We start from the raw sequence: 24,332 nt of genomic DNA, 5'->3' as shown, positions 1-24,332 counted from the left end.
ACCTGGGTGGCTCAGTCGGTTAAGCATCCGACTCTAGATCAGGTCATGATCTCATGGTTCGTGAATTTTAGCCCTGCGTTGGGCTCTGTTCTGACTGCTCAGAGCCTGGAACCTGCCTTGGATTCTATGACTCCCTCTTTCTCTGCTCCTCCCCTGTTCACGCTCTCTCCTCCTCAAAAATAAATAAACATTAAAAAAAAAAAAAAAAAAAAAGAAACAGGAAGAGACTGAAAGCAAGGGGAACATCCAGGAGGCTGCTGCATTAGTTAGAGCACATGATGATGAAGATCTGAACTAAGGAAATGGCAATAGCAAGAGAGAAAAGGAGAAAGATGAGTTAATACTTTAACAAGTAATTTGAGCATCATTTGTTAGATACTGTGTAAGATTCTGGGGATAAAATTCAAATTACCAAATCTTAGCTCCTCCAAATTATAGGCTTATAATGCATTTATATTGTACATTCACACACTCAGTATTTACTGAACACTCACTATATGCCATGTCCTGTATTGAATGCCAGGTGCATAGTAATGCATGAAGAGGAGACATGGATGTGAGCTCTGAATGACAACAGAGGGCTTGTGAGATTGGGGGGAAGAGCATCTCAGGCACAGGGAAGAGACAGAGTAAAAACCCTAAATACATGTGATTCATTCAGTTCTATCACTGTTCTTGTCTCCATCACCATCATCTTTTGCCTGGATTATGTTAAGACTCCTAGTTGATGTCCCCTACACAACTCTTATTCCCCAGGAGAATCTGTTTTCAGTAAGAGTGAATTAAAACACACACATACACACACCATATACCTAATGATGTTCATGTCCAGCTTAAAGCCTCTTAATGGCTTTCCAATGCACTTTGACTAAAATCCAGGTGCTCATCCCTGCCTCACAAGGCCTGTATAATTCAGCCCCGGCTTGTCTCTCTAACCTACCCCCATGTTGCGGTCACAGGTTCCATTTGATTTCTTCAATGAATAACGTTTTTCTACCAAAGAGCCTGTATGTGCCTCTGGCAGGAATTTTCTTCCCCCTTCTTGGCTTAACTCCCACTTATTCCTCCTGATTTTACCTTCAATGTCATTTCTCAAATGTGATCTCCCAACCTAAATCAGTTCCCCACTAAAATCTCTCTTCCTAGCTTTACTTTTCTTTTATTATGCTTATCCCAATTTATAAATATGTATTTGTGAGATTACTTACTTAGTAGGTCTCCCCCCCCCCCCAACAACCTATAAAAGTAAGGGACTGTATTTATTTGTTCTCTCTGTATACCTAGCATCAACACCTATCTTCTAGGAGGCAGACACAATAAATATCTGTTGACTGAATGAATGAGTAGTCTCTGCCTTTTGGGACTTCACAGACTAGTGTAAGGGGGAGAGAAACAGAAGCATGGTTACAATGCTGTCTAATGAATGCAATAAAGAGGTGTGCATAGGGTGCTCAGGCAGTGCAGAGGAGGGGCATTTGTCTTGGGGAAGGATATAAGAAAGGCTCTGGGAGGAGCTGATCCTCAAGATGAATCTTAAGGGATGAACAGGACTAAATTAGGGAAGGAGTAATTAAGGTAAGGGAGAGACATGGTCAGGAGAGTTATGAGAACTCTGTTTAGAATGGCTGTAGTCCTGTTGTGTTTCTGTGTGTTTGTGTATGTGAAAGGGAGGAGATATAGAGAGGAGGAGAAAAAGAAAGTAAAGGAGGAAGGAAGAGTAGGAGAAAAAAAGCAAAACAGACTGAGATGTAGCAGAAGTGAAGGGAGCAGGATGCAGACATCAGGAATTGAGTATGTATGCTGTCCTAAGAAAATGAGACTTTACCTTCAATGGATATGTTAGCACGAAATAGATAAATGATAGGGTCTTATGTTTCAATTAATGAGGGATAACAGATTAAATGGGGGCACTTAGGATCATTTTGCAATTGTACAGGAAAAGTAATAATGAGAGCTGAATCAAGCAGGGGAGTGAGGATGAGAAGGGTCTGAGAGTGAGATGGTAAATTCTACAGGGTTGAGGGGTGGATTCGAGAAGGGTGGCAGGTGAGAGGGTGTAGTCAAAAACAACCTCAAGGTCTGGAAAAAGTTCTCTCTGTAAAGAGATTTCAAAGTCATAAATATTTAAACTTAAAAATTTAAACTAAATGAAGAACAAATGGAAAGGCAAGATGAAAAGAGAAAAATGTGTATGGAAATCAAATGGTGGATGGTTTCAACGAGTGAGTGACAACATTATTGAATGTTGCAGAGTTCAAGAAGCAGCAGTGGAAGGCTGCTATAAATTGAAGAGGATACAGCCAATTATAGTCTCTTCTGTTAATATAAACATTTTACAGAAATATAAATACACAGAGGAAAGCACATGGACCATAAGTGTATAGGATGAGGAATGTTCACAAATACCCATGAAACCAGTACCCAAATCAAGAAGTTGAACATTAACTGCAACCAAGAAGTCCCTTTGTGTCCTTTTGTGGTCACCATCCTATCTACTCTGCCTTCAGTAACTGGACTTTTAACATTATAGGTGACATTAAAGATTGTATCTGCTTTTGAACTTTATAATAAATCACATCACTGGATCACAGTCATGTGCCCTTCGGGTATGACTTCCTTGGCTTGACACTGTGTTTGTGAAATCCATCCATATTGTTGCAGCATTCTCTTTGTTGTAGAATATTCTGTTGTATAAATATACATTATTTATTTCTCCAATCTACTGATTGTGGGCATTTGAATTGTTTGTAGTTTTTGACTATGACCAGTGCTACTCTAAGCATTAACGTACTATCTTTTGGTGAACATAGATATGCATTTTCTGTTGGATATCTTGGAGATCCTGGGTCATAGAGTATGCATATATTTAACTTTAGTAGATAACGACAAGACAGTTTTGAAAAATGTTCATGTTGGGGCGCCTGGGTGGCGCAGTCGGTTAAGCATCCGACTTCAGCCAGGTCACGATCTCACGGTCCGTGAGTTCGAGCCCCGCGTCAGGCTCTGGGCTGATGGCTCAGAGCCTGGAGCCTGTTTCCGATTCTGTGTCTCCCTCTCTCTCTGCCCCTCCCCCGTTCATGCTCTGTCTCTCTCTGTCCCAAAAATAAATAAAAAACGTTGAAAAAAAAAATTAAAAAAAAAAAAAAAAGAAAAATGTTCATGTTAATTTATACTCACACTGGCAAAATGTAAAGTTTCAGTTGTTCTATATCCTTAGTATCATTTGTCTCTTTAAATTTCAGGTGAGTGTCTTTAGGCTATTGTTTTAAGAATAGTTTAGTTACAAATGGAAGAAATATACAAGAGAATAACTTGAAGGGAAATACAGGATCAAGGAACTGTAGTTTAGGATGGGGAAGTGTCAGCTAAGGGGATGAGGTCAGAAGCTTGGAAATGACTGAAGGTACAAAAAGAAGGATAACTGGTGAACTGAGACCAACTCGAGTCAGGCGAGAGCAAATTCGAACAACACTACACACTGAACCTTTCCTCCTGTGAGAAAGGGGAGAAGAAAGCAGGCGTGACTGACAGTATAGTTTCTTACTGAGGTAAAAGGAAGGGGTCATGTTCTGAGTGTCAGGGCAAGAGACCAAGGTTAGGGCCCCTTGGAAAATGGTATTAAGAGCTAACAAAAGAGGAGTTCGAGGATTGTTTTTTTTTTTTTAATTTTTTTTTTCAACGTTTATTTATTTTTGGGACAGAGAGAGACAGAGCATGAACGGGGGAGGGGCAGAGAGAGAGGGAGACACAGAATCGGAAACAGGCTCCAGGCTCTGAGCCATCAGCCCAGAGCCCGATGCGGGGCTCGAACTCACGGACCGCGAGATCGTGACCTGGCTGAAGTCGGACGCTCAACCGACTGCGCCACCCAGGCGCCCCAACACATTTCTAATAGTATGTCAGGTGGGTTTTTTTCCCCCCCTGCTGTCCTGGAATTGCAACTAGGGTCTGAAGGAGAGGACTAAAGGTGTTAGGCACCCCACAGTCTAAAGAATTACCAATCTTTGGAGCCAGCCACCTCTCCTCAAGGGCTCACTGAGAGAAGCCAGGTTAGGATAGGTCTTACCATCAATTCCCTGGTGCTGGCCTCTTCTCACCTAATCCCCATCCTCCCAGTAGAGGAAAAGAATGATTATGGGTTTTGTGAAAACATGGAATTGCAGTTGTGAGGAAAGGTACACTCTCTCTCATGAAAATATAATAAGAGGGACTCCAGGAGAATCCATTATAAAGATAAGAACCTGTTGGAAAGGGAGACTTTTATCTCATGCCCCAGCTGGACACTTCCCGAGCTCAGAGCCCACAGGCCCACTCTGCCATCTCCACAGGGCTGGAATGGTAAGAATTACTATAAACAGTTTTAGGAGCCTAAAGGACTGAAAGTGAGCATAAGTTAAGGAGCTCCTAAATACTAGCAGACTGGCAGCAATACGAGATGAGTTAGAGTACCTGAAGGAGGAGGAGAAAGAGGTATCTCAGAATCAGGCCATGGTCCCCTTCTCTATTCAAAGTTACCAGGACCAAAGCTCTAGCCTGATCTGGGCAGGTAAAGGGCGGAACAGAGTAGTAGCAAGCTTTGACGTGATTTGTAAATTTAAGTTTTAAAGATGAGTGTGAATTTTACCTTAAAATAAAATGCAGAAGGGAGAAAATAATACCAACAAGACCAATAAAAAGTATTAAATGTTATGGAATTTGGCCAAAATGTTGAAGGGTCTGTTAATCACTGATAAAGTTAAAAACAATGACACAAAAAAATAATCTCTTATACTGGTTAGAAATGATTGGGTTTTTAATTTTAGCTGGTAAAAAAACAAGACTCCAACAACAACAACAAAACCAAACCCAAGACTCCTGTTTTTATCTCTGAGAAGTTTGAAAATTCTAATAAAGCTGAGAAGATGTGTAAAAAACCATCCTCAGTCCTTGTGAAATGTTCCTGGTTATTTACTGACTAAAGTTTCAATTTAGTGTTCAAAAGGAAAACTGGTCCCTAAAATTGCTGGTTAAACACAGTATGGAAGTACCTTTGCCTTTAAGATTCATAATGACCATTTGCCTATCAGTAGCATACAAAAAATCTAGAGTAAAAAATTCTGTTTAACCAGCATTTCCAGAATTCATCTGAACGAAGAATCTTTTTTTATTTTCTATAATATTTATTGAAAAGTCACAGCAGTAGTGTTCCATGGGATACATGGACAGAAACACTCGTTTAAAAAATATGTGCTCCAATTTTACAGATTTTATCTCTGGAAGGTACTTTTAACTTTGTTTTGCTAAATGACTGTTACCACCCACAGTGGAAATGTTTGACATTGATTCACTGACTGTGAAATGGAACAGATATAAGAACACAGATAAATGAGTGGGATAATAATTTTAAAGCTGTAAGAGTGGAACAAGGGGTTAGTGTATGTGGGACATACAAGACTTTGAGATACAGCTGTTCAGCATAGAACATCTTCCTGAAATTTGTTTTAATCAATGGCAAGTAACCTAAAATAGTTTGGTGCTACATTCTGTCAGACATCCTAGGAACAGAGGTTCACTCTGTCATTGAAAAGTTCGAGAAACACTGAATTAAGCTTATGTTCAGGGCACCTGGGTAGCTTAGTTGGTTAAGGGTCAGACTTTGGCTCAGGTCATGAACTCACAGTTTGTGAGTTCAAGCCCCACATCAGGCTCCATGCTTACAACTTGGAGCCAGCTTGGGACTCTTCCTCTCCCCCACTCTCTACCCTTCTCCTACTCAAGCTTGTACTCTCTCTCTCTCTCTCTCAACATACCTAACTAAATAAATAAGAGGATTCATTTAAAATAAATAAAGCTTATGTTCTACTAAGTAATAAAGCGAACAAATAATGTGATCTTATGAAAAAAGTAAGACTCTTTTAATTTTTTTTTTAATGTTTATTTATTTTTGAGAGAGAGAGAGAGAGAAAGAGAGAGAGGGAGAGGGAGACAGAGAGTGAGTGGGTGAGGGGCAGAGAGAGAGGGAGACACAGAATCCAAAGCAGGCTCCAGGTTCCAAGCTGTCAGCACAGAGTTTGACAAGGGGCTCGAACCCATGAACTGTGAGATCATGACCTGAGTGAAGTCAGGCACTTAAACGACTGAGCCACCGAGGTGCCCCGGAAAGAGTAACACTCTAAAATTATTTCACTGAAACTTAAAGCTACAAATTGATAAACTCTTTCACATACTCAATATCTTCCAGTAAATGCCAGAGTTCTCTATGAAGTATTATTATCAAAAAGAAGCAAATGTCAAAGGAAGAATCAAGTATTTTAAAATTTTTGAAGTTTTAGGTTAAATTGAGGACCTAGTTTGGGAGATTTATTCTGTTAAACTACTTACATTCTGGTATTTTAATAGAAATAAGCCCCTCTCCCCAAGGTAAGAAAGGGAAAGAAATTTATTTACTGAAAGTTTCATCTAATTTCATGTGGAAACAATTTAGAGTGTAGAAAACAGTGTTTCTTTCAATTAAAAAAATACACATAACAGGGCGCCTGGGTGGGTCAGTCGGTTGAGTGTCTGACTTCGGCTCAGGTCATGATCTCGCTGGGTTTCTGAGTTCGGGCCCCATGTCGGGCTCTGTGCCGACAGCTCAGAGCCTGGAGCCTCCTTCAGATTCTATGTCTCCTCCTCTCTCTGCCCTTCCCATGCTCGTGCTCTGTCTCTCTCTCTCAATAATAAATAAACGTTAAAAAAGATTAAAAACAAAACAAAACAAAACACATAAGAATGGAAGTTCCTGAATTAGAACATTTTGCTGAAAGTGTAGGCTTACCTGTATTCCAGCATGGCTACAGAGGTAAAAATCAAACTCATATGGGTGTGTAATGTCTGTATCAACTGTTGTTCCAGCTGGGATATTGCCACTTCTTCCAACCTAGATTTGTTCGGCCAAAGTTTAAACAAACGAGACAAAGGTAAAGAATGTATCTAAAAGCACTTTTAAAAATGTATAAATATATCAGCTGATCCTGTGTTTCACTACCTTTAACTTGAAATACTACTTGAGCAGGCATTAACCGGAAACCTTATTCTAGTTCTGGTTCCTATTCTTACATAGTGCTGAAAGTGAGAGCTGATAAACAACAAAGAGTTACTAGTGTCTATTGGTGCTTAACTAGCAGGTGATCCCAATATGGGTGGAACACGCAAAATTTTTCTTAAAATTACTTTAGGGGTGTCTGGGTGGCTCAGTCAGGTAAATCTCCAAGTCTTGGTTTCAGCTCTGGTCATGATCTCATGGTTTGGGAGTTCGAGCCCCATCAAGCTCTATACTGACCTTGTGGACACTGCTTGGGATTCTCTCCCTTTTTTCCCCCTCCCCCAAAAGAAATAAAAATAAAAATAAAAACAAATCTGCTATACATGTTCCAATTTATGGTACCTGTGAACAATAGGTACTCTTGAATGTGTAATTTATGAAAACTAGCATTTTCCTTGGAAACACTGTATTTTTAGAGAGCAAGAATGCTGACAACATACAACAGTAGTAACTATTTGTTAACTATGTGCCAGGCACTTAACGTATATTATTTCTAATCCTAATAATCCTGCAAGTCAGGTGTTATTCCCTCCTGTTTGGGAAACCTAGGCTCAGGAATATGAAATAATTTACTGTACAGCACACAATAAAGGGCTGAACTGGTAGTGAAATATGGAACTGATTGCAAAGGTCCTATTCCTTTTATTTCATACTAGCAGTTTTAACATCTTGTAAGGAAGCCAACACCATGATGGCGATGGTGTGAATGTGACTGAAATGGTTCAAAATTTCTGATAAGGAAAGGCTTATTTTTTAAAGTTTATTTGTTTATTTTTGCAAGGAGCCGAGAGAGACAGATTCTGATGCAGGTTCCGGACTCTGAGCTGTCAGCACAGAGCCTGACATGGGGCTTGAACCCATAAACTATAAGATCATGACCTGAGCTGAAGATGGACGTTCAGCCAACTGAGCTACCCAGGCGCCCCAAAAGGTTCCTAATAAAACACTTCAAAATGCATATGTATACTCACCTCTACCTCTGTATCTCTAACACATTTAAAATCAGTAATTCTAAGTCTAGGTTTATAAGGTTAGCAAATTAGAAACTATTTTACTGACTCAGACATTCTTTCTGCATGCGAGGGACCACTATCAGGTAGTGGCATGAGTTATATATAGCTATGTAGCTATATAGCTATGTAGCTTAGCCTTCACTAAGCACAAAACAAAGAAAACAGTTCATACTAAGCACAAAACAAAGAAAACAGTTCATAATCAACTAAATTATGCCTATTCTTAACACACAAATCAAATTAACACGTATAAAAAGGTTTACTTTACTTACAGAGACAGCAGAATGGGTTCATATCACAGCTTCACCGGTTTCTAGTTGTTCTATCTAGGGCATGGTATTTTAACTACCTCTCATCTATTATTAGTAATAGTATTTAGAACAAAGGTGAAAGAGAAGCTGACAAATGAAGGACTAACATGACTAAACATCAGATGATAGTAATCATTAAATCTAACTTAGGTTTTCCTAATCTTGCTTCTGAAGAAACATTTGGTTTTTCAGGCACAAAAAAAATTTACATAGAAATTTGGGGTCAAAGGCCTTTAACAACTGGAGGCCACAATAAAAAACTAACACTACTGCCATCAGAGAGGTTAACAGTGATTACAAGCATTCTGGAGCCAGAGTGCCTGATTTGAGTCCTAGCTCTACCAACAACTAGGCTTGTAAACCTTGTTCTTTAACCTCATATGCCCCAGTTTCCTTCTGTGGAAAATGATAATAATAATAAATACCTCATAGTGTTGTGATGATTAAATGAGTTAAATTTATAACAAATACCTGTAACAAATACCTAGTCTGCTATGATTACTTCTTTTTCTCTATTTTTTTTTTCTTTTCCTTTATTATTACCACAAACACCACCACACTCTACAACTAGCCAACCTTTATTGTGTGCTTAGCATGTATGTGCGAAGCACTGTTTTAGGTATATTACATATTTTTATTTATTTCATCCTTTTAACAACCCAAATAAGGAGGAAATTAATATCACCCAAACCTTGCTGGGATGGAAACAGGCACAGAGACGTTAAGTTACTTGCCCCAAGTTACATGGAGAGTGTAACCAAAGACAAAATATATACCAAACCCAGCATACACTTCTCAGTCTTTTCTGTTGAACCCTTTCCCCAAGGAGACACTAACACTTGCAATTCTCAAATTTCTCTGCTCCACAGTTTGAAGGATGGGAATGGAGCAATGGAAATGACAGCAAGACTGTTACTTGCCTATGCTTCATGCAGACAAGAATACAGATTTCCCTAGGTATTTACACCTCCTCCTCTTTCTAATTATAAAAATACATAGTCATACTACAAAACATAAAAATGAATTCTGTGAGGGGGTGCCTGGCTGGCTTAGTTGGTAGAGCATGAAATTCTTCATCTAGGGGTAGTGAGTTCAAGACCTACATTGGGTATAGAAATTACTTAAAAATAAAATCTTGCGGTGCCTCAGTGGTTCAGTCATTAAGTGTTCTATTCTTGATTTCAGCTCAGGTCATGATCTTGTGCTTCTTGAAATCGAGCCCTGCATTAAGCTCTGCAGAGCCTGCTTGGGATTCTCTCTCTCCCTCTCTCCCCGCTCCTTCACTGCTTGCACATGTGTGTGTTCTCTCTCTAAATATATAAATAAACATTAAAAAAAAAAAAAAAAAAGAGGGGCGCCTGGGTGGCTCAGTCAGTTGGGCGGCCAACTACAGCTCAGGTCATGATCCCACGGTCTTTGAGTTCCAGCTCCGCATCGGGCTCTTTGCTGACAGCTCAGAGCCTGGAGCCTGCTTCTGATTCTGTGTCTCCCTCTCTCTCTGCCCCTTCCCTGCTTGCTGTCTCTTTCTCTCAAAAATAATAAACATCAAAAGAACAAAAAAAAAAAAAAAAAAGAGAGAGAGAGACATTCTGGGGTGCCTGGGAAGCTCAGTCGGTTAAGTGTCTGACTCCTGGTTTCGGCTCAAGTCACGATCTCCCGGTTTGTGAGACTAAGCCCCTGTCTAGCTCCATGCTGACAGTGCAGAGCCTGCTTGGGATTCTCTCTCTCTCTCTCTCTCTCTCTCTCTCTCTCTCTCTCTGTCTCTGCTCCTCTCCAGTAGTGCACGCTCTCTCTCTCTCTCTCAAAATAAATAAACATTAAAAAAAAAATAGACATTAAAAAAACAAAATCTCAAAAAAAATTCTGTGAATTTTAAAGGAAGCATTATTTAAAAGTTGGTTTACATGAATTTCCACTAATTACTCTAGAAAGTCCCTAGGTGTTTTTTAAAAAATATCTATCTATCTATCTATCTATCTATCTATCTATCTATCTATCTACCTACCTACCTACCTACCTACCTATCTAGTTAGAGCACGCACAAGCAGGGGAGGGGCAGAGAGGGAGAGACAGAATTCAAAGCAGGCTCCAGGCTCCGAGCTGTCAGCACAGAGCCCCATCCTGATGTGGGGCTCAAATCCACGAACTGTGAGATCACGACCTGAGCCGAAGTTGATGCTTAACCAACTGAGCCACCCAGGTGCCCCAAGTCCCTAGCTTTTAAAAAAACTAATTCTTACAAGATTATTTTAAAAAATGAATGTACCTTAATTCCCTCTGAACATTTAAGACACATAGGACACATAGGAATAGAAAGAACAAGTTTAAAACTATGAGCTTCAGGACACTTGGGTGGCTCAGTCAGTTAAGAGTCTGACTCTTGATTTTGGCTCAAGTCATGACCTCTGGTCACTGAGATTCAGCCCTGCTTAAGATTCTCTCTCTCCCTCTTTTTCTGCCCCTCCCCTGCTCTCTCTCTCTCAAAAAAAAGTAATAATAAATAAAATTTAAAAAATGCTTCTCCCAGGGGCGCCTGGGTGGCTCAGTTGATTAAGCATCCGATTTTGGCTCAGGTCATGATCTCATGGCCCATGAGTTCAAGCCCTGTGTCAGGCTCTGTGCTAACAGCTCAGAGCCTGGAGTCTGCTTCAGATTCTGTGTCTCCCCTCTCTCTGCCCCTCCCTAGCTCATGCTGTCTCTTGGTCTCTCTCTCAAATAAATAAATAAATAAAATAAACATTAAAAAAAAAAAAAAGATTCTCCCATCCTTAAAAAAAAAAAACAACAAAGAATTTCTTCACAATAACAAAAAGCATTAACAGGATTTTGAATACTTGGAGAATAGAACTTGGTTAACAGAAATTCTAGAAAATTAAAAGCAACAACCTATTTGGATGCTTTTATACTCATAATCTGCTAAATTGAAATCTGCTAGTATATATTGGGACCTCTACTTGGCAGAGAGCCTCTGTTAAGTGTTCTATGAGCTCTGTTAAGAGCTATCTGAGGTAAGTTTGTCTTATTATAGCATTACAACAGATGTAAAATTACCCTTTCTGTCCTATCAGCACAAAACAATCGAGTGTGATGTCTCTTCTGAACTACAATGTAGGTTATTCCAGGTTGATAGTCTTTTTCCAAACTGATGCAGGCTTCTCGAATTGCTAGTAGTTCATAATATAATACCTAGAGGAGATGAAATGGAAACATTTGATATAGTCAGTTGTTCTCTTATATATGCTTCAAACTAAGATCATAATTTAGTTTCAGGACTTCTTAATCTTATCACCTTACAGTTAAATACACTTCTTTATTCCATTTAAACTATTATCAGAGGATGATGTTAGCAATCAAGGCTTACACATCCATAGTAAGCTTTTTAGAAGGGAAAATCTAAGGAACCATCAAATTTTGACTTTTGAGAATTTTCAACCTAATTAAGGCTTCTAACTTTAGAACTAGATACCATATTATAAACCCAGTATCTGATTTAACCACAGAATGATGAGATCCCAGGCAACCAACCTGCCTAAACTGTCCCTCTGAAACACCATCCCGATAAAAGATGATACGAGTAGGTTTGAACCGAGTTGACTTATAAAATTGAATGAGAAGTTCTCGAACCATGGAAGCCAAGTCCTGGATGATCTCCTGTCGGGGTCTCTGAACTCTTACTGTGGCACAGTATCTGCTTGGGTGGGCATCCATACTACCTACAACCTAGGTTGGAAAAAGGAAAGAAAAATAGAAATTAAGACAATCAAAGCTCCATGATTATGAGTTTTACAATAAAAAAAACTGAAAATAAGCACATGGATTTCATTTAAATTTGTAGTTTACTATATATATAACATTATTACTGTTCATTTTCAAAGTAATAAAAAATTGATAATTCCCAGTGAAGAAGAGAATAAAAGATCCAGTATAGGGTCAAAAACTATTTTCTGGGGTACTTGGCTGGCTCAGTTAGTAGAATGTATATGACTCTTGATCTCAAGGTTGTGAGTTTGAACCCCACATTGGGTACAGAGATTACTTAAAAATAAAATCTTCAAAAACAAAACTATCTTCCTATGAGTAGGTTGAACTTTACATTAAAAAAAAAAAATCAGGGCGCTCAATTGGTTGAGCATCCAACTTCGGCTAGGGTCATGATCTCAAGATTCATGAGTTTGAGCTCCACATCACGCTGTGTGCTGACAGCTCAGAAACTGGAGTCTGTTTCAGATTCTGTGTCCCTCTCTTGTTCTGCCCCTCCCTCACTCATGCTCTGTCTCTGTCTCTCTCTGAAAAATAAATAAAATATTAAAAAAATTAAAAAAATATGTTTTTAGTTTTATTTTAATGTTTGTTTATTTTTGAAGGAGAGAGAGACAGAGTGTCGGGGGTGGGGGTGGGGCAGAAGGGAGGGAGACACAGAATCCGAAGCAGGCTCCAGACTCTGAGCTGTCAGCACAGAGCCCGATGCGGGGCTCGAACTCACAAACCATGAGATCATGACCCGAGCTGAAGTCGGTCGCTCAACTGACTGAGCCACCCAGGCGCCCCTGTTTTTAGTTTTAAACTCTACACCCAAAGCGGGGCTCAAACTCACGACACTGAGATCAAGATTAGCATGCTCAGGGGCCCTGGGTGGCTCAGTCAGTTAAGTGGACAACTTTGGCTCAGGTCATGATCTTGCAGTTCATGAGTTTGAGCCCCATATCCGGCTCCTCACTGACAGTGTGGAGCCTGCTTGGGATTCTCTCCCTCTACCCTCCTCCCTTTCACTCCCCCATTTGCCCATGCACATGCACTCTCTCCCTCAAAATAAATAAATACATTTTAAAAAGAAAAAAAGAGGCACATGCTCTACTGACTGAGCCAACCATGCACCCCTGCACTTTACATTTAACAAGATTCTAATTTATAGATGTTGTTGGTATATATAAAGATTAGTAAGGAAAGAGAGACAAAAAGACATTCTTAAAGAGAAGAAGAGAAAGGAGGTAAGTAATAAAGAAGACCCATTCAAATGCTTCATTTTTCTTTATATCTTTTACTCACAGACCTACTGAAGCATAATCTCTGGAACTCAAATATTTAAAAAAAAATGTTTATTTTGAGAGAAAGCATGCATGAGCGGGGGAGGGGGGGGAAGAGGGAGAGAGAGAGAGAGAGAGAGAGAAAGAAAGAGAGAGAATTATAAGCAGGCTCCGTGCTGTTAGCGCAGGGCTCAAACCCGTGAATCATGAGATCATGACCTAAGCCAAAATCAAGAGTCAGACGCTTAAATGACTGAGCCACCCAGGTGCCCTGGAACCCAAATATTTTTTAAATGTCTACACATCATTCTAATCAGAGCTGAGTCTGAGAACCAGCTGGTCACTCTGCCTCCAGCTTCTCTTTATTCCAGTGTAGGATCTATATCAAGCCTTATTTCAAAAATGGAACTCTGTAACCCCATGTTCACTGTACATGTAGTCAAGATGTGGAAACAACGTAAGTGTCCATCAATGGATGAAAGCATTAAAAAATGTAGCATATATAAACAATGGAATATTATATCACTCAGCCATAAATAAATAAGGATGAAATCTTGCCATTTGTGCAAATATGGGTGGACTTTGAAGGCATTATACAAGTCAAAAAAGTCAGAGAGAGAAAGACAAATACCACATGATCTCACTTCTATGTGGAGTAAAGCAAAACATAACAAAATAAAACAAAAGCAACCAAGCTCATAGATGCAGTGACTGGATTGTTAGTTGCCGGAGGCAGGGGGTGGGTGACGGATGAAATGGGGAAGGGGGTTCAAAGATACAAATTTCTAGTTATAAAATAAATTCTGTCATTGAGAGGTACTGTATAGCATGCAGTATGATGATGACTATCATTAATAACACTGTATTGAATATTTGAAAGTTGTTGAGAGTAAATCTGAAAAGTTCTCATTACAAGAAAAAATTCTGTAACTATGTATGGTGACAGATGTTAGACTTACTGTATACATCTTTTTACAATATATACATATATCAAATCATTACGTTGCAATTATGGGTCAATTATACTTCAATTAAAAATAATAAAAAATAGTACTTCAAAAGAGCACCTAACTTCCTGTCAGTAATTTAATGCCTTATTACTTGAAACCAAAATATGGAAAATTCTTATGTTTCTCTTCTGTGTTAGGTCAGACTAGAAAATAATCAAGAGTTTTTAAAGAAATGAACTAGAACTTGTCTACTATGTACACAGGATTTTATCTACTTTATCATCTATAGGTTAAAAAAAAAAAGAACTCTAGCCATTTCATTCCTCTTTTTTTAAAAAAAAATTTTTTTTTTCCAACGTTTATTTATTTTTGGGACAGAGAGAGACAGAGCATGAACGGGGGAGGGGCAGAGAGAGAGGGAGACACAGAATCGGAAACAGGCTCCAGGCTCTGAGCTGTCAGCCCAGAGCCCGACGCGGGGCTCGAACTCACGGACCGCGAGATCATGACCTGGCTGAAGTCGGACACTTAACCGACTGCGCCACCCAGGCGCCCCCATTTCGTTCCTCTTAATGGTATCTCATTACTAACAAGTAAATCTATACCCCTTTGTGTATGGCACAAAAAGCCACACAAAAGCTTACTAGCCTCACATCTGCTATACTGCATTCCAATTTCCTACATTGCTCAACGTTCTCAACACACCAGGTTTTTGTGATCTAAATTTTAATTTATATTGCTATTAAAGTAGTATCTATTATACTATGTGGCATTTATTACTTACATTTGTTTTTCACACTGGTCTTTAAGTTCTTGGGAATAGAAGCCATATAGCAAAAAGAATTAATTAATAAATTCTATTTACAAGACCTCTGATAATAATAAAAGAAAATGGATATTTGGCAGAAATGGATTTAGTAGAAAAGAGCAATGACTACCCAGAAGTCCAAAATTTAAGCTAGGCTTAAATTTTCTCGGAAAATGACCCCAAGGTAGCAAATTCAAAGTAAGTTTTTTGAATTTTTTTTGAAAAAATAATTTCATCTTCTATAAGAGCATTTTTTTTTACATTTTTTTTTCAACATTTATTTATTTTTGAGACAGAGAGAGACAGAGCATGAACGGGGGAGAGGAAGAGAGAGAGGGAGACACAGAATCAGAAACAGGCTCCAGGCTCTGAGCCATCAGCCCAGAGCCTGACGCGGGGCTCGAACTCACGGACCGTGAGATCGTGACCTGGCTGAAGTCGGACGCTTAACCGACTGCGCCACCCAGTCGCCCCTATAAGAGCATTTTTATGAATGTCGGAATGGCTCAATACTACCTCTAGGACATGTAAAATGACAATTCATGCGTAACTATAAGAATAAAAAGTAATAAAATTTACTAACAGATAAAAGCAAATTTCCTTCACTAATAAAAATAGCTTTGGAATCTTAAGAATTTTAACATTACTATCATTTACATGGACAAATAAAATGTACCAGGTTGTTGTAACTTAAGATTTATGTAAAGTTTATTATAAAGGTAACAGAAAACATATGTAAAACATTTTACAGTTTAATTTGTGAAATTTATCAAGTATGGATAAAATATGTTGACATTTTCAAAATGTTGGTATTTGTTAAAAATCAAGGAATTTCAAGGTGGGTAAAATATTATCTGGCTTTCTGAAGTTTATAAGAACTACACTTAAAAGAACTGACGAAACTTTACAAACATAGAGGTGGGCAGAGACATAAAAGGCAAATGTTGGGTGTCTGGGTGGCTCAGTCAGTTAAGCGACCGACTTCAGCTCAGGTCACGATCTTGCGGTCCGTGAGTTCGAGCCCCATGTTGGGTTCTGTGCTGACCACTCAGACCCTGGAGCCTGCTTCAGATTCTGTGTCTCCCTCTCTTTATGTCCCTCCCCTTCTGGTGCGCTCTCAAAAATAAATAAACATTAAAAAAAAAGGAAAATGTTAAAAGTAGGAACAGTAGTATTAAAACAAAGAATTCAGGTGCAAAGTATTAGACTGGACAAAGGTAGAAGAATTTTACATTGAAAAAATGCAAAGACACTACTGAAATACATAAACTCTTTAAATAAAAACTAACTGAAAATATATAATCAATAGAGAGGTCAAATAGGTAAATTAAAGTAGGAAACAAAAGACTTGAATAATACAACTAATAAGCTTGATTTAATAAATATATGTAACTTGTAGCCCCCAAACCAGAGAATAACCTTTTTTTTTAAAATTTTAAAATGTTTATTCATTTTTTGAGAGAGAGGCAGAGAGTAAGCAGGGGAAGGGCAGAGAGAGGGAGACACAGAATTTGAAGCACGCTCCAGGCTCTGAGCTGTTGGCAGAGCCCAATGTGAGGCTCAAACTCACAAACTGCAAGATCATGACCTGAGCCGAAGTCGGAAGATTAACTGTGCTACCCAGGTGCCCCAAGGGAATGATCATCCTTTTAAAAAAATCCAAAGACTATTTGAAAATTGGTTCTAGATATATATATTTATAAAAATTGGTTTCAAAGAAAAAATGTCATTAAAATTCAAAAAGCTGAAACCAAAATGTTGATCCTCTAAACTTTAGACAAGATAAACCTAATGACACTCACAGCAGCAATAGAAGGCTTCTTCCCATCACCAGCTGGTGGATGAGTGACATCTGCTCCCAAAAAGATCACGGGTTGCTGGAACACAGAAGGTCTTAAACACATTTTTTAAAAGAGTTAGATAATTCATTTTTTCATAATGCATTTATCTGTTCATACTACTGCCACACAAATACAAGTTGCTGACACAGCACAGAGGAGGTCTTACACAGACAGCTTCAAAGGCCTGAATTACTGTTTTATTCTCTTCATTCATGAATCCCTAACTCAATGAAGTAGAAGCTATCACAATAGGTTTATCCAATGTCCTATTCAGAGCAATTTTCTGCCTTAAGCATTGGTGCTGGTGGTTGCAAAGGGCAGGCATTCTTCATAAGAGGCATAAAATGATAAACTGCCTCATATTAATCCCAGTTTGTATCAATCTTTCTGTAATCTATTTACATTTAAACTATGTAATCTCTCAAGGAGAAAAAGAATCATTAACCTTTTCACTGAAAAGGATTACAGGAATCTACTACTCCCCTTCCTGTGGCCAAAAGTATAAATACTTAACAGTCATAAAGTAGTTGGTCAGTCATTTTATTTAAAAAACGATATCCTTTATGGGGTGCCTGGGTGGCTCAGTCAGTTAAGCATCTAATTCCTTATCTCGGCTCAGGTCATGATCTCATGGTTCATGAGACAGAGCCCCTCATAACGCTCTGTGCTGACAGTGCGGAGCCTGCTTGGAATTCTCCCTCTCTCCTGCTTGTGTTCTCTCTCAAAAAAGATAAACATTAAAGAAAACCAACAATTATATCCTTTAAGATTCAAATGATTGTCTCTTAGTTGGTGGACTTGATAGAATTCTATACCCATCTCATTTATGATTCTCATCTATTTAACAGACAGCATGGAAAAACAGAAAACAAAAAGGGCTTTTGTGCCAAACACACATGGGTCTATCCTTATTCTAATGCTTATCTGTGGTGCATTCTAGTCAAGATATTTTTTTAAAGCCTCAGTTGCTTCAACTATTAAAAGGAAACCTGTTGTTCAATTCTCAGTCTCTTGCCCAGCACCTGTTTCTAGGTCATTATGTCATTCTTCCTAAGAGCTCTTAGACATGATAACAATCTGACAGTAACATCTGTTGTCCCACTGAAGGTAGCAGAGGTTGACAAGGCTCACTTAAATGATTCACTTAACTGACATGCCCCACCCAAGACCCTCCATTCTTCCCTTCCCAGATTAAAGAGGACTATCAAGTAACGAGAAAATTCTTCAAGTTGAGCTCTCCAGTGAGAAATACGTAAAGTTCTCAAATACTTTCTAGCTGGGAAAGAGGTTATTTGTATATACTAAATAAAAATGGAGTTGAAAGGGGATTTTTCACAAGGGAATCTCTTAATCTTGCCTTAAATTTTTTTGCTAAAATGTCTACTTATCTCCCATGGCAGGAATCATCAAAAATGTCTCTTACACTGATTTTAGATATAGTGATATATAGAAAAATTAAGATGAAAAGTAATTAACATTTAATTAAGTGATTAGCTTATCTTACCTTTGATGAGGTACAAGAATATTATTGATCCCTCCGAGTTTAACATTTATCTTTAGGCACAAGTTTGAGAGAGTTTGAGGGGATGTTTTTATTACATTCTTGACTTGGACACACTGCGTAGCCATACCCAAAAGTGTATCTCCTACACGTTTCACTTCCGCTATGGAACAAATACAAATACCTCCAGTTAGAAAAAAGGTCAAGCTTCACTGAAAACTAAGCTACTATATTTCCCCCCTTGAAATACATCACTGGATTACAGGACTCTAAAAATTATAACAATACTAAAACAATGCTGTTATAATTTAAAGTATACTGCCTTGAAGATTAGCTTAAATATTTAGTGATAATTTTCCCATTTGTTTTCTTCTTTATGTAAGAGAAAGTATATTTTTGTCATCATAAAAATAATATAACCATAATAACTGAAAATCCAGAAAGAAAAATATCACACATAATCCCTTCTTAGCATTTTATTGTACTTTCTTCCAGTGATTTTCTCATTTATATTATTTAATGCAGTTATACTCATAATATAGTTATAGCATTCAATCTTATTTTGCAACTTTTAACTTAAAATTAGTCTTTTTTATTTTTATTTTTTTTTTTTTAATTTTTTTTCAAAGTTTATTTATTTTGGGGACAGAGAGAGACAGAGCATGAACGGGGGAGGGTCAGAGAGAGAGGGAGACACAGAATCGGAAACAGGCTCCAGGCTCCGAGCCATCAGCCCAGAGCCCGACGCGGGGCTCGAACTCACGGACCACGAGATCGTGACCTGGCTGAAGTCGGACGCTTAACCGACTGCGCCACCCAGGTGCCCCTTAAAATTAGTCTTTACAGTGTATGGGGCACCTTGGTGGCTTAGTTGGTTAATTAAGTGTATGACTCTTGGTCTTGGCTCAGGTTATGATCTCACGGTTCGTGAGTTCAAGCCTTGAGTCAGGCTCTGTGCTGCCAGAGCCCACTTAGAATTCTCTCTGTCTCTCTTTTTGTACCTGCCCCCCCCCGCCAACTCTCCCATGTATGCTCCTTCTCTCAAAATAAATAAACATTTAAAAAATAAAATAAAAAGTCTTTACAATGTAAAGAATAAAAGGTCCCTGTAACTTTCCTTCTCTTTGCCATTATGACAACCATAAAGAGTTCAGTATACATATCTTCTTTTTTATAAAACACATAGAAAACGTTTCTTTTCAATGTTTATTTTGAGAGAGAGAGAGAAAGAGAGCAGGGCAGAGACAGAGAAGGAGACAGAATCCAAAGAGGGCCCTGAGCTGTCAGCACAGATCCCGATGCAAGGATTGAAATCACCAACCGTGAGATCATGACCAGAGCCGAAATCAAGGGCCAGATGCTTAACCAACTGAGCCACTCAGGTGCCCCACACATGGAATGAATGAATGAATGAATGAATGAATGAATAAATAAATAAATAAATAAATAAATTTTAAAAGCAAACCTGCATTCTACTTTGCAAACTGGCATTTTCATTTAATAATGTAGTATATTCTGAATCTTAATATATAAATTGCTATTATTTGTAATAATAACAGTCTGTTTTTAAATGTCATAAAGAATCTAATCAGTCATACACAGATATGTTTATAGCTTGTTCCAGGTTCTCATTATTTCAAACAAAGCTACACAAATAATATCCCTGTACATTTATTTTTGTTTGGTTATGTAACTACAGCTTCAGGATACATTTCTACAAATAGAATTGAGGGGTCAGAGGTATATATATTTAACATTTTTGTAGATACTGATAAATTGCTCTCCAAAAAGGTTTATTCACTCACTCAACAAATACTTAATGTGCACCTAATACATGCTAGTACTGTGTGAGGCTCTAAATACACAATGTCTTTGAAGATGTACAAACGGCTAATAGTCACATTAAAAGATGCTCCACATCACTAATTATTAGGGAAATGCAAATCAAAACCACAACACGATACCACTTCATACCCATTAGGAGGTTATTACCAAAAAGGAAAAAAAAAAAAAAAAAGAAAAGAAAATGACAACTATTGCTGGGATATGGAAAAACTGGAACCCTTGTGCGCTACTGGTAGGAATGCAAAATGGTGCAGCTGCTATAAAAGAAGCAAATACAGTAGACTTGAATAGCATCATTAAATAACTGTAGTTAAAAGACATTTATAAAATACTTCACTTAATAACAGCAAGAATATACATTCTTCTCAAACTTACACAACATTCAGTAAGACAGACCTCATTCTGGTCCAAAAACATAACTTAGCAAATTTAAAAGAACAGAAATCATACTAAATATGGTCTCAGACCACAGCGGAATTAAACTAGAAATCAGTAACAGAAAGATAGCTGGGAAATCCCAAAATATGTGTATATTACATTAAAAGTATACAGACTAGGAAGGAAGAAAAAAAACTGTTTGTTCACAGGATACATGACTGTCTTGGTAGAAAATCCCAAAGAATGAAGGAAACACCTCCTGGAACTAGTAAGTGACTATAGTAGGGTTGCATGATACAAAGTAAATATACAAAAGTCACCTGCTTTCCTAAATGCCAAAAATGAACAACTGAAATTGAAAATGAAAAACACAATTACCATTCACATTAGTATCAAAAGAAAAAAAAAGATACACTTGGGTATAAATCTAACAAAATGTGTACAGGATCTATACAAAATTGTAAAATTCTGATAAAAAGTCAAAGAGGCTCTAAACAGAGACAGTATGTCTTCAAGGATGGGAAAACTTAACATTCTTAAAATGTCGATTCTTTCCAGCCTGATTAATAGACTCAATGTAATCCTAATAAAAATCTCAGCAAATTATTTTGTGGATATTGCAAACAGATTCTAAAGGTTATACAGAGAGGCAAAAGATTTAGAATAGCTAACACAATAGTGAAGAAGAACAAAGTCAGAGAACTGACACTACCTGACATTAAGACTTAAATTAGTATCAAGACTGTGATGTTAGCAAATAAATAGACATATAGACCAATGGAACAAAATAAAAAGCCCAGAAATAGACACACAAATATAGTTAATCAATCTTTGACAAAGTAGCAAAGGCAACTTAATGGAGAAAGATAGTCCTTCCAACAAATAGAACTGGAAGAACTGGATAGTGACATGCAAAAAAACTGAATCTAGTAACAGACAGTACATCTTTCACGGGAAGTAACTCAAAATGAGTTATAAACCTATATATATATAAAAAAACTATAAAGCTACTAGAAAGTAACATAGAAGAAATCTCATGTAACCTTGGGCTTGGTAACAGGTTCTAGTTTTTTTTTTTTTTTTTTTTTTTTACTTTTTATTTATTTTTGAGAGAGACAGAGACAGAATGCGAGTGGGTTGGGGCAGAGAGAGAGACACACACACACAGAATCTGAAGCAGGCTCCAGGCTCTGAGCTGTCAGCACAAAGCCCAACACGGAGCCTGTATTCATGAGCTATGAGATCAAAGCTGAGCTGAAGTCAGACGCTCATCTGAGCCACCCAGGTGGCCTTGCAACAAGCTCTAATTATAACCCTGAAAACATGATCTGTGAAAGAAAAATTAATGAGTTGGACTTTATTAACATTAGAGACTTTTAGTCTTTATTAACATTAGAAACTCTTTTTTTAAATGTTTATTTTTGAGACAGAGAGAGCGTGAGTGTGAGCACGAGCAGGGAAAGGGCAGAAAGGGGGAGACAGAGGATCTGAAATGGGCTCCATGTTGACAGCCCGATGTGGGGCTTGAACTCATGAACTGTGAGATCATGACTGGAGCCGAAGTTAGACCCTTAATCAACAGAGCCACCCAGGCACCCCTAGAAACTGTTAAGAGGATGAAAAGACAGGCCAGACTGGAAGAAAATAAATGCAAAATACATATATGATAAAGAACTTGAAACCAAAATATACAAGAACTCTTAGAACTGAAAAATAAGAAAACAACTTAAAAGTGGGTGAAAGGCTGGAATAGACATGTCACTAAAGAAGATATACAGATGCTCAACGTCACTCTTCATCAGGGAAATCAAAACCACAAATCAAAACCACACTGAGATACCACCTCATGCCAAGTCAGAGTGGCTAAAATGAACAAATCAGGAGACTATAGATGCTGGCAAGGATGTGGAGAAATGGGAACCCTCTTGCACTGTTCGTGGGAATACAAACTGATGCAGCCACTTTGGAAAACAGTGTGGAGGTTCCTCAAAAAATTAAAAATAGATCTACCCTATGATCCAGCAATAGCACTGCTAGGAATTTACCCAAGGGATACAGGAGTGCTGATGCATAGGGGCACTTGTACCCCAATGTTTATAGCAGCACTTTCAACAATAGCCAAATTACGGAAAGAGCCTAAATGTCCATCAACTGATGAATGGATAAAGAAATTGTGGTTTATATACACAATGGAATACTATGTGGCAATGTGAAAGAATGAAATATGGCTTTTTGTAGGAAGGTGGATGGAACTGGAGAGTGTTATGCTAAGTGAAATGAGTCATACAGAGACAGATACCATATGTTTTCACTCTTACATGGATCCTGAGAAACTTAACATAGAAGACCATGGGGGAGGGGAAGGAAAAAAAAAGTTAAAGAGGGAGGGATCCAAACCATAAGAGACTCTTAAAAACTGAGAATAAACTGAGGGTTGATGGGGGGTGGGAGGGAGGGGGAAGTGGGTGATGGGCATTGAGGAGGGCACCTGCTGGGATGAGCACTGGGTGTTGTATGGAAACAAATTTGACAATAAATTCCTATTAAAAAAAAGAAGAAGATATGTAGATGGCAAGTAAGCACATGAAAAGATTCTCAACATTACGTGTCACTAAGGAATTGAAAATTAAAACAACAGTAAGATACACTACAAATTTATTAGAATGGCTAAAATATTTAAAAATTGACAATACTAAATACTGAAGAGGATGTAGTACACAATAGGAACTTTTATTCGTTGCTGTGGGAATACAAAATGGTACAGCCATTTTTAATAAGTTTATTCAGGGGTGCCTGGGTGGCTCAGTCGGTTAAGCGTCCGACTTCAGCTCAGGTCATGATCTCACTGTCAGTGAGTTCGAGCCCCGCGTCGGGCTCTGTGCTGACAGCTCGGAGCCTAGAGCCTGCTTCCGATTCTGTGTCTCCCTCTCTCTCTGACCCTCCCCCATTCATGCTCTGTCTCTCTCTGTCTCAAAAATAAATAAACATTAAAAAAAAATAAAAAAAAAGAAAAAAAAAGAAAAAAAAAGTTTATTCATTTACTTGTTTAAGCAGTCTCTACAGTCAATATTGGTCTCAAACTCATGACCCAAAGATCAAAAGTCTCATGCTCTTCTGACTGAGCCAGCCAGTGCCCGAGTATAGACATTTTGGCAGTCTCACCAAAAGATAAAGCAATTGTGTTCCTATTTACCCAAGTCAGTTGGAAACTTATTTATGTCTATCCAAAAACCTGCACGTGAATGTTTACAGCAGCAATCATAATTGCCAAAAAACTGGAAGCAATGAAAACATCCTTCTTGATTACGAGGTAAAAACAGGTTAAATGGATAACAAACTAATACATCTATACAATGGAATATTTTTCAGCAGTAAAAAGAAATGACTTATCAAGCTACAAAAAGACATGAAAGAACCTTAAATGCGTACTGCTAAGTGAAAGAAGCCAATTAGAAAGGGTACATACTGTATGAGTCCAACTATACAACATCTTAGAAAAGGCAAAACTATAGAAACAAAAGGGCCAGTGGGTGTCAAGGTTTTGAGGAGAGACAGGGAGGGATGAACAGGTGGAGTACAGGGGATTTTTAGAGCCATG

At 38.2% G+C, this 24,332-nt stretch overlaps 1 protein-coding gene across 1 annotated transcript in view; it reads right to left on the bottom strand.

Annotated features, from left to right (window-relative positions):
• Nucleotides 1–24,332, bottom strand: part of LOC122480275 (protein argonaute-3) — a 128,759-nt gene that overhangs the window by 15,694 nt on the left and 88,733 nt on the right. Inside the window, exons 13-17 of the mRNA XM_043574476.1 lie at nt 18,515–18,674; nt 16,972–17,062; nt 11,913–12,107; nt 11,439–11,573; nt 6,797–6,898 (exon numbers count right to left, since the gene is read on the bottom strand). Coding sequence (XP_043430411.1) covers nt 6,797–6,898; nt 11,439–11,573; nt 11,913–12,107; nt 16,972–17,062; nt 18,515–18,674 — 683 coding nt within the window. The remainder of the gene's footprint in view (nt 1–6,796; nt 6,899–11,438; nt 11,574–11,912; nt 12,108–16,971; nt 17,063–18,514; nt 18,675–24,332) is intronic.

The sequence above is a fragment of the Prionailurus bengalensis genome, chromosome C1, assembly GCF_016509475.1.
Source record: "Prionailurus bengalensis isolate Pbe53 chromosome C1, Fcat_Pben_1.1_paternal_pri, whole genome shotgun sequence".
Classification (NCBI taxonomy): Eukaryota; Metazoa; Chordata; class Mammalia; order Carnivora; family Felidae; genus Prionailurus; species Prionailurus bengalensis.
The sequence above is the reverse complement of the archived record's forward strand: the minus strand, read 5'-3'. Positions and strand labels throughout refer to the sequence as shown.